The sequence below is a fragment of the Astatotilapia calliptera genome, chromosome 6, assembly GCF_964374335.1.
Source record: "Astatotilapia calliptera chromosome 6, fAstCal68.1, whole genome shotgun sequence".
In the NCBI taxonomy this organism is placed as follows: domain Eukaryota; kingdom Metazoa; phylum Chordata; class Actinopteri; order Cichliformes; family Cichlidae; genus Astatotilapia; species Astatotilapia calliptera.
In genome coordinates this window covers 26116771-26128581 of record NC_137427.1, presented here as the reverse complement: position 1 = coordinate 26128581, position 11811 = coordinate 26116771, and the positions used below count along the sequence as shown (strand labels likewise).

The 11811-nt window shown below is 40.8% G+C and overlaps 1 protein-coding gene across 1 annotated transcript in view; it reads left to right on the top strand.

Moving 5' to 3' along the window:
* The window catches only part of frem3 (Fras1 related extracellular matrix 3), a 31834-nt gene that overhangs the window by 6002 nt on the left and 14021 nt on the right, over positions 1-11811 (top strand). Inside the window, exons 2-3 of the mRNA XM_026171332.2 lie at positions 41-130; positions 11029-11175. Coding sequence (XP_026027117.2) covers positions 41-130; positions 11029-11175 — 237 coding nt within the window. The remainder of the gene's footprint in view (positions 1-40; positions 131-11028; positions 11176-11811) is intronic.

Below are 11811 nucleotides of genomic sequence, written 5' to 3'. Positions count from 1 at the left end.
ATTTTAGCTAATTGTTTCTCCATATTTTTTATGCAAACAGCTGATATCAATGACATGAAGATCTGTTATGTGCTGTTGGATGGGAGCAACGCCACCAGTGATATCTTCTACTTCATAGTTGAAGACAACGGTAGGACCCCTCTAATATTTAACGTGCAGTGGCTTCAAGCCACTTTGAGTTTGACTTTTAATGGCTGCTTAAAATTTAAACTTCTTGCTCTCTGTCGGTCACCTAAGTGTTTGCATCACAAAGGCTTAAAGCAGTTGGCCATGACTGACACCCAGTACCGAGGCGCCGCCTCTGTTCGCCCCACTGGAAAGGGCAGCAGGTTTAAAGGACAGGGGTCAAAGGGGACTTAAGTCAAACACTGAATGTGGGTTAGTAAAAGTAAAAGACTACCACATGCTCTCAACTGTATTGTTATTGAACAATAGGGTCCTATACTTTGGGGCGCTTCTCTGGGCTTTCAAACGCCACCTTTCATCATCTGCCTGAAGTGACACAGTGAAGTGTGCATAGGTATGCTGATATATCTGGTTCCTCTTACAGCAAGTCTCACAAACATCTTCTTTTATCTTTCTAAGTATCCACTATTCAATGACATGACTTGTGAAATAAAATCTGCAGAATATTTTGACATTATGAAGATTTTCAAATTAAAAGATTCTTAAATTTCTTTTTAATAAATAACCAACTTTATCCAAAATATAAGAACTTCATATTTTTTGTTAGCTCAATTTCTTTCTCTCTCTGTTTTTACTCGCTTACTCTGACATAACATTGAAGCACTGAGGCTTTCTGTAACACTGCCTTACTATTAAAACATTATTTATATCCACCCCAAGCATAATGCAACAATCTGACAGCCGACATCGGTTACCCTAAAGAATTCTCTTAAATGAATCGGATATGCATGGTATATGATGGGTCAGGGTATAATAAAATCACTCGTTGCCTTGTCACATTCACCTCTAACAGCATTACATATTTATAGCAAATGCAAAGCGATAAAATGCAGCAGGTGGGTTTTACTATTTTAGCATTGGCTGTAAAATATGAAACAAGATTTAGAAAGGCAATCAATGCTGAAGGGAAAGTTTAGTCTATAATTATGCTGTTTGGAGGGACATGCTCCACCTCCTAACACCACCATCACACCCATTGAGAAAAAGGAGGACGTGAGTTTGTCTGTTTTTAGTTTAGCTTCGCCTTAATGCCTCCATATTAACTCTTACCCTCAGACTGTGAGTGATATATTTATTTTTAATGAGAATCAGTAGCACTGACATTAATCAACATAGATTAGATAAAAGTGCCTTAATCCTATAATCTTCATTTAGGCCAACATTTTTCCACATGTGGTTTAATAAGATGCCTAAAGCTAAGAATTTCTGTCTTTAAGTGTGGGTTTTACCACAGGAAGGGAACACAAGGGCTTCAATTAGCTCAGCGCTCCCTTTTCTGTTTGCTTACACACTTTATTTAAGCTTCCAGCCAACTCAGCTGAACCAGGTGCAGTGGAGCTTATACTGGGACGTAAAACCAGACCTTGTTTCTACATGACCACGGCTGACACGTGTGGCAGCGCCACATCATCTGTGTGATGAACTGCATCTGTATCACTGCACTTAATGGATACACTTATCAGTAAAATCATCACCATACATATACATAACTACACACACAAATACAAAGACACGTCCAGGAAAAGATCAAAGAGATAATACATGAGAGCGAGTCGAGCCAGCTGGTGGCCCGCTGATGTGAAGTGTTGAAGAGGTGACCCCTGAGGGATGTGGCTTTATCCTGGACATGTAGGGGCATGTGAGTGGAGAGCACAGTGATGGTCAGGCTCTCTGATAACAAATCTCAGTGGGTGAGCTGCTTGTGTGAGAACCGATGGTGGGTCAGTAGAGATTAGCACCCAAGATAATCCATTTTTCACTGGCCTCAGGGAACAAACTTTTGTACTTAAAAAGAAAATCCAAATGCGACTTCATTAACCTAACCTAAGGTTAAATAGAAATCTGTGCTTAAACACCACAAAAACACTATTAAACTTCTTTATAATGAATTCTTATCTAATCAAAGTAGTTCTAGATCCAGACACATCCTTTCAAAATCAGTGGGTTTTAAACCTCCTTTGTAAACTCCAGTAATTCTTAATCCTGAATCGAGTGTAAACATACCACTTCTAAACCTAGTAAGTTTTACACAAATACACACAATCTGAATGTGGCCTCACGCTCCGGAAATACCCCTCAGATGCACTGATATGGGAAGCTCCCTAAGGGTCTTAGCAGCCTTTAAAAGATACCTGCCACTACATGCGCTCCAGTGATGCTTCTTCACGAGCAGGTCAAGAATACACACTCGGATAATTAACATATCCTCATGTGGAACTGAAGCAGTTTGGCATTCCTCTATAAGCCCTGCAGGCTCAAATGTTGCAAGCATACATGTACATATGTAACTGCGAGTCCGTGTATCTGCTGATACAGAAAATTAAGATCTTAATCAAACATAAACCAATGATGTGCAGACCAGTGACATTGTGTGTGTGGGTATGTGTGTGTATGTGTGGCCAGGCAAAGCGGAAGTATGGCTCTTGTAAGAGCACGTGTGTCAGTAAGTTGGGTAAGTTACTTTAAAAAAGTAATTAATTACTAATTACTTAGTCAATATTGTATTTAAACTACTTATCTAATTACTGTGTCAGAAAAGTAACTTAATTACTAAATAAGTAATTTAACTAAATACTTCTTAAAATCCCTATAAACCTTGAGTGGGCAAACAACAGAAATTAAACTTTCTAAATAATAAATAAATTTTTTTAAAGACGGAGACTCTACAGTATGCAGCGGTAGCATCTCTTCCACAATGCAGCCTGCAATCACTTTTTTAAGCTCACCTTCAGACGCTTTCTGTGCTGCTGAAGTAAAATCGAGTTTTGCCTGCTTAGCAGGAGCTGCCGCGGTGTTACCCATGGATGATGAACAAGGATCACTCAGAAGTGTTCGTCTATGCTCTTGTGTCAGGCGCTTCAGTAGATTACTCCTGCTATTAACAGCAGCCGATAGTTTTTTCTCCCCAGGACATAGCTTACATATTACTGTAATAATAAGTGATCCGACCAGTTACCATGTAAGTGAAGAGACGGGAATATGTCCATTTCAAAAAACAGCCACTCGCTTCAGCCGAGTCCGACATCTTCCGCTTTAGAATACGACTATAAAGCAAACTGGTGCGAAATGACGTACAGCTGCACTACAGCGATGTTAAAGCGGCAGAGTTTACTTCTACGTTTAGGAGACAAATTATTGAAATTAAATAATGATATTCAGCGAATTTAATTATTTTACAATGTAACGCAAATACATTGTAAGTAACTGTAATTAAAATACCTAAAAATGAACAGTAATTTGTTATTCTACTTTTTCAGTGGAAAAGTAATTTAATTACAGTAACGCGTTACTTAGTAACGCATTAAACCCAACACTGGTCTTAGTAAGAAGTCAGGAGCAGACACTCGGTTTGATTTCAGGGGTCTCTGTGAGGATCAGTCATTAGCATAGAGTTAGCATAGCAGTCAGTTGTTAGAAAAAAAACCCTCCTCTGTTGCTTAAAGTTTAAATCTACAGTGAAAAACATCTAAATTCTACATTTGATCTGCATTATCCGTACTATATGGTGCATAGTTTGTTTCTTTTTTTAATGTCTTGTGATTCCATTACAGTTTCTGCAGCCTCTGGTTCATTTGAGGTATTCTATACATGTTCATATCTGTATATTCACAAGAAAGCTATTATGTAACATTAAATACTTAAAGGTGTAACGGTTTTTCAAGTCATTGGTTTACTTTTACAGCACCTCACCTTGCTACAAGTTTAACAATAAGAAAGATTTTCTCAAATGCTGATTTGAGCAATAAAAATCTTTTAAAAACACGACAACGTCATCAGTACTGATTGTCCACACCACTGTCCAGCCTCACTGTCACTCTCCTTCTATGCATCTTCTGTGTTGTGGAAAGTTAAATAGGTGCAGAAAGTTGCTTTAAAGTCAGGTGGAGACTGGAGGCATAAAGAAAAATCTTTAATCACAAAATTTTGAATATCTTATAATTATTTGCCAGCAAATCCCGTCTAAAGTAGAAAGAAACCAGTATAATTATCATCTGCTACTGCGGTCATTTTAAAAAACTAATGGCTTCTTACTAAGTACTCAGAATACCAGACTTAACAGATCTGTGATGATGATCTTAGAAACAAACTAGGATTCAACTTGGGCCATCCTCACACCGTTTGCAAGCAGTAACTTGCACTCAAGTGACCAACTCTGGAATTTCTTACAGCCGTTCAAAGAGTGGGATACTGAAGCAGTAAATACCTGCTGTGACACAGCTCACATATATCCCCATCCATCAGGAATGGGTCCAGTGAGCCACGGGCTAAGAAAAGAAACCCTTTTGTGTCAGGCCTGTTAAACCTCGTAAATGTAAAGATTTTGGAGTGTTTTGGAACAATAATTTAAAAACAACAACAACAACAACAACAACAACAACAAAAAAACAAACATTTCATTCTTCTTAATCTTTGGTGCAAGTCAAAGTGCACCCCAAACAGAAGACAAAAACCAAAGACAGAACAAATAGCTTTGCATTAAGATAAGGTTTTTTTTCTAGTTGCAACAATATAGTCTCCCAGTTCTGCAGGGGGATCATGGGCCCTGGTGAGTTGAGTGTTATGTGATCATTCAGAGCCGGGGAGAGGAATGCACTTCCTATGGGACTCCAGACTCCAGGGCCACAGACAGAGCAGGGCCTAGAAGTGAGGTGGTATCCCAGGCAGACAGGTGTGTACGTGAGAGTGGAGGCTCCAGAGGGATCCCCTTTCAAAGCCTGTGGTCACCCCACTCCCAGCTCTGCAGAAATCTAACCCAATCTCAGATAGCCCGATAACCCACAGATTTCCAGCGTAAGAGTTGCCCGCTCTGGAGGGGGCAGCTCCCCAGAGGGGTGCAATGATATCAAGCCAGAAGAGAAAAGGGGAAACTGAGGAAAAGGAACTTGAAATATTTTTAAAAGGGCAGCATTTTGGTCACATTTCTTCAGTACTGTAAGGGTACCCTGCTGCATGTGGACTGCAGGCTGGCTGACATGGACATGCTAAACCTCTGCTCCCTAACAGTGTTTTGGGATCTTACATGTCACTCGTGTCAACAGTCACCGGGAGATTTACTGGCTAATGGTGCCACTGTCGGGGCCCCCGCGACTTAAAGAAGCTAAGGCCTCTCAGTCCTCCTCCACCGCACCCCGTCCTGTTCTCACTTACCCTCCTTCCCCTTTCCTCTTCTCTAAGAGCCCTTCAGGGTATTACTATTCTTTTTTCTTGTTTCTATCTCACGTTTCCCTCCGGCCCTTTCACTGAGCTCTGCTATTCCCTCACTCTTTGTCTCTATTTCTCTTTTTGTTCTTTATCTTGAGCCTTGATTTATGGCGACTGGTGGACTTCTGGGGTGCAGAGTTATGATGTATAACTAGAGCGGTTATTCTTATCTGCTCCCACGTGGCAAAGCTGTCACTGAGTTACTCTGTGCCATGTTTTTTTTTTTCAGCCGCACTAGTGACTTTGCTGCAGAGAAGGAAACACTGGTTTGTTGGATTGTTGGTTCACTGTGGTCTGAAGTGAAATGTCTCAACAGCTTTTGAATGGATTAGTTTTGGTACATTCATGACACACCAGGAAGAGTTTGAACTTCCTGGTTTCAGTCGAGGTGCCTCAAAAGATTAATCAGGTGCAGTTTTTCATAATTTTTTGACTCAGTTGTCTTAACCAGAGCCTCCTTATATTTCAGCATTACACCGGTAGCTGATGCTACACCTGATGCTACACCTGATGCTACACCTGATGCTAATTTTTCTGGTGCCACAAGGGACCATGTATGAACAACAGGGTGGAGGGAAATGATGTTCAATGCAGGGAAGCACTGACTGTATGTGCACGTTGCACCAATACGGGAAGCTGCTGATTAGTGCTAAGCAGCAGACCAATAAAGCGCTAAAAGTGTAGGTCACAAAGCAAGCCACATTATTTATCACATAATTGCGTAAATCAGCTAAATCACTAAAACCCCATATGCAATCAAGGTACGCCGTTCAATGTCATTCAGTCATTGTGATCAGACCGAACAGGCATTTAGTTAAAGAGACTGATTATGTATTAATACAATTTAAGTAGATATGTCCATGTCATCATAATAATGTTGGTCCACGATTAACATTGCAACTGACTAAGTCATGTTGTGTGAGCATTCGGTTAGCATTAGCAAAGAATTTGGTGAATGCTATTAAAAACAATCACTAGCAAACCAAAATGTTAACCAGTGTCCAATTATGGGCACTGAATAAGCCAGTCTACGGGTATTTTTCCGTGCTTTCACACTGGTTTTATTTTTTGTCCCCTGAGGCAGCGTTCCAACATTTTAGCCTGAAATATCCTTCAGTACAGCCTTAATCTAGATTTAGATTGATCAATAGTGTTGTTTTGTTCATTATTTTTGCTTTTGAACTTTTTGCATGATTTGACATCTACATGTCAGTGCTGTCTAAGTTTGCTTGTTTTCGTTTTGTTGTCCCCGCCTACTGGCACACATGGGTCAAAGCTATTTTCAACTTCCTGCAGAGATGTCCTTAATGTCCTGAACAGATGCTGTGATGCAGACACTTCGATTCGTTGATTCATAGCACACACTGAAACTGAACGATTAAAGTCGTCATTGCATCTAAGAAACCTAAATTTTAGATGAATCTTACCTGATCTCCTTTTTTGTCTGTTTACCCAGATGTTTGACATCCTCTAGATTTAACAGACCACACTTAAAGCCAGTGATATTAAATGCTGAGCATAGCTGGCAGGAATCTCACCAGTATTCATATGAACTGGATGATTGATGACGAAATGCAATAACGTGACGCTTGTCACTCAATGAGGATATTCTTAGAAGGTTGCTCTTCCTTGCATCATGCTGGTGAGCTTCATATTGACCTTCCTCTCAAGTGATACCTCCAGCCTGACCCACTGTACCACTGCATCTATGTATGGTTCCGGCAGTGCCGCTGTGTAAATATGAGCTGAGGGAGAATGCGCCGTTAAAGGACGCCTTTGCAGAGAAATTGTGAGGCTGCAATGTCCTGTAAATAAGCCATGATGTTGTGCTGAGTCATCCTGTTATTCTGTAACTGCTCTGTGTTTTCTGATGCACATTCTTAGTGCTTGTTAGGAGTTTGTGTCACTCGGCTCGTATAACAGAACACATTTCTTTAGCATTCTTTGCCGTCCAACTGGCATCAATCAAAGTGAAGCTAATTTATTAGATGGCTGCTAACAGGAAGGTTTGGAAATACATGGAGCCTATAAAACATTTCATCCCAGCAGAAATTATAATGATTGTCAGTTTAAAAAGCTAATGGAAATGTGAGCTTAGTGAGTCAGTCGCCGAGTGTATTGGATTTGATAGCCAGACTAATATAACATGAGCGTCATAACAATTGCAATAAATCAAAAGAATTAATCATAAAGCACAGCAATCTGGCTCCTATGTTTGCAGCTACTTTTTGTGCGGGTCTTTCTATTTTGGGCAAAGCTAAACCATTTTCATTTATTTCTGAAGTGCTATGTGCACGCCTGGCATCCCGACTCTTGGCTTGCTCAGCCTCATGCCAGCGCCGGCCTCAGCGTCTGACAGCACGCACAAAAGAATTCAGAGAAATGTGGAGGCAGGCAGGCAGGGAGGCACGCCATGGCGGCAGATCTGGCCCACCCAGACTGCGGCCTGCTGTCCTTCTCAGTTGTTCATCCCCTTTTTGCGAACAAAGCCGACACAGGGAGGAAGGGGAACACAGAGGGGGAGGAGGTTTGTGGAGTACATCTGTCACTCTGCTACACATAATCTGGGAGTCTGGCGGGAAGGAAGGTTTTGTGAGACAGGGAGGGACAGACTGACAGACTAAGGGAGATCTTCGCTTTGATGTTCTTAGCCAGAAAACAGTAGTGCTGCTTTCTGCTCCTCCTGAGCATATATTATAACAGCAAATCACATTCTTCGTACTGTAGGAGTGAGGTGCAACGGAAAAAGGAAGATGTGAAACAGCCATTTCAAACAGCAGTGACAGCTGTTATTTTGGATAAAAAGATTATTAAAAACAACCGTGGATCACGCTGTGGATAACAAGCAGGCAATGCCAGATGTAACTCTGTGGTGGTGTCTCTTTATGATTGTAAATGCAATCATAAAGAGACACCACTATACGTCCCCAGAGCAGAGCTGTGAAACACACAGCACGACCGTTATTCGGCTGTGTAATGGGGCCTGTTGTTTTAAAAGTACAGGATTTGCATTTATTCACTTCTGCAGGTTATTTACTGTTGGAAAAATGAAAACGTAAAATGTAAAAATGAAGCTAGAATGTTTGTTGCTTATGATGGCAAACACATCATGTCAGCAGCAACATGTGTAGTGTGTTTCAGATAGTAATGTAATAAGATATAAAACATGTTACATTTGTCCCCAGCTTTCCCCATATATGTACAATTATATTTATATCTAGAAACAGTCACAGAGGTGTCGTAAAATGTAACTTTTCAGTGTCATTTGAATACTGTAGAAATATGTCGTTGCAATTTCGATGCTTGTTATTCAACAGCCTGTGAAATATCAGCCCAGCACACTTGGTCTGATTCATAAAAAGCCCTTTGTTTTACTCCTTGTAGTAATGCAGAAACCTAAAGCTGCCTGATTGCTTGGTGCCAAAACAATAGCAGTTTTTTTGTCTTTGCTGTGTTCATTCAATAAGCCCTGATGAGAGACTCTGAATGAGCTTCTCCTCATATCAGCTCCAAATAGGGCCAACTGCCAGCAAGCACTTTTTTTTCCAGCACAGAAACAATCTGATGATTCAAGTCTTTTTTTCTGTGTGTGACTGTACATCAGGCTGGAATTGGTGCATTTTCCTTCTTGGGTGCTGAGAGCAAATCTGTGTCTTTAAGAGTTTTGCTTGTTTAGCAGGTACTGAGTCGATTCTGCTCAGAACACAACAAAGTCGAATGTTTTCAAAAGCCCGTTATTCTATTAACACTTGAAGAATTTGGGTCAAGCAAAAACAGACATGATACTTGTTTCCTGTATTTTTAGCCATGGCTGCGGGAAACCTGAGCACGAGCCTGGTGCAGAGTGCTCACCAGGCATTGCCGCTCCATTTTCGCAAGAGGATAGCCTGCATTCATGTATCCATCCGTGTACGCTAAACAGAATAAGACTCTTTCTTTAACTTGAACTCAGTTGTCCACACTCTGTTTTCGAGAAAGAAATGAAAAGTGATTATTTATGTTTACTATCCCACATTTTCCAGACATTCATCATTACTCAATCAAACATCAGCTGAATCTGATCATGCTTCTGCCTTTTGGTCCATGTGGATCGTTTCTATTGTTATACGACCTGGCTTGGCTTCAGCGCTGACATGTGGGTTCGAGGAAGCGGCCCCCTTCCCATCCTGAATACCCACACTCAGCTCCCCAGTGTTTTCATTCTCCCCGGTCACATAGCATAAAGACTGCAGCCCCTTTCTTCTTCACTGAAGCAAAAATGAGCTCAATGGTGGTTCAGTGTGAGGACAAGGAGAGGCTCCTTTCTATTGTCCCGTTGTTTGTTTTTGTTCATGCTCCTTTGACTGGTGTAATGTCTAGTTCACATTTGTTTTATTTTTTCTGACACCTGTATCAAACCTTTAAAAAATCTTCCCAAAAACTTCTGCTTCTTCTCATTCAGTCAAGTCCTCTCACTCCTCTAAGCAACTTTTTTACAGAGTTAGGTCAGCGGGGCTGCTCTCAGTGTGACCAGCCGAGCAAAACTAAAGCGAGCCAGTTGTCTCTAACCTCTCTGATCCAGAGAATCCGCTGAGCCTGACCCATTTCAAAAGTCACAGGTCACCAGGCTCGCCTCACTCAAGGATAAAGCATTAAGCTATTTTACCGCCATTGCTAAAAAAAAAAGATTCCAAGTATGCAGCAGAACTTATTCGCTGACATATTTCTGAAGCTGTCTGCATTAAGTCAGTGATAGAAACCAAACTGGCAGTTAGAGGGATTACATGAGTCATGAGATAGTGTGGATTAAAGACGGGATCTATGACTCTGACCTTTTGATATTTCATGTCAAATGTGTTTCACTTTTGGAGGATAGCCTCTTTCACTCAGTATTTACTCAGGCTCATATTGTGCGCATCCACACATTAAATCATCCTTAAAACAGGGGCAAGAAATTAATATTCCCCAAGGGGCCACATGAGAAACTGTTGTGGATGGCCGCACCCATAAGTAGTTCTCCACAACAGTCTCAGTTTCTCATCTGGCCCCTTGGGGAATATTAATTGGCTGCCCCTGGCTTAATGTATGATAAAAAGTCAGAAATTAGTAGAAAGGGGTAATTGTGCTCACTTTTTTTAAAGCCAGAAACATGTAATCATTTGTATATGCTCTTTGAGGTCACTAATAATATCCGACTCATCTCTATGTCCTGGAAATGCCCCACTCCACTTCATTATTTTCACAAGGGAACGCTACAGAGCATGAACAGTGCATGGCAAGTTCAATAAAGATAAAACTCTATGAGTTTTTCAAAAGCAGACAATTTCCATTTTATCTGAGTTCGCAGGCATCCTACTGAGGCCTGAGAATAAGAGAGAGCTGTAGGTAGACGTGGATAAGAATCCATTGAAATAACAAGTAATGCAACTCCTCCTGGTGAAGTGAGCTTTAGAGAAGCCCTGGTATTAAGTTATCATGTTTCCCTTCCTAAATTAAAATATCCCTTTGATTCCTTTTATCCTTGAGCCCAGAGCAGATTGCAGTTTATATGCCTCAGTGAGTCCCGATAGGAACAAACCAGATTATTGTAGTCTCCATCGGAAAGAAGTTTCAAATGAAATGCTAATGCGTTAGGTTCTTTTTCCCCCTGCCTCTCTTTAGGTGGAAATAAACTAAATCCCCAGCCATTCCGACTCAACTGGGCCTGGATCTCTCTGGAGAGGGAATACTATTTGGTGGATGAAGATGCCAAATTCCTGGAGGTGACGCTGAAACGCAGAGGCTACCTGGGAGAAACTTCTTTTGTCAGTAAGTGCTGACAAGTCATTTATTTAGCTTCTAATTAACTGCAGGAAACCTAATTAAATTTGTATGCTTTAGAAATGAGTGAGTTTTTTGTTTGTTTTTACAAACATAATGATTGCTTTTACTATAATCTGCAGACATAAACAGGTTTTTATGTGTTATGCTACTGTCTGCTTCATATTTTGGATGCAAATATTGTATTTTCTACTCCATAACATTTATTTTAAAGCTTCAGTAGCTTATTTTGGAGATACGTTGACTCAAGCTACCAATATATAAGTAATTAATATCAACAGCTGCAATGATCCAATAATATAATGGTAACAATATAATGGTAAATGGACGGGTTAATGCTTTTCTAGTCTGCTTGAGCATTCAAAACACAGCATGTCTCATTCACCCATTCACAAACATAAGAGCGTTTTTGTCTCAGTGCTTTCTATCCAACATTCACGCTCCAACGAACGCATCAGGAGCATGGCTCAGTATCTTGCCCATGGATACTTTGGCATGCAGACTGGAGCAGCCAGAGATCAAACCACCAACCGTCTGAGTAGTAGATGACATGCTCCACCTCCTGACCCACGTCCTCCCCAGTTATATGAAGTGCCATCCTCATAGTTACTTTAGCTTCTTTAA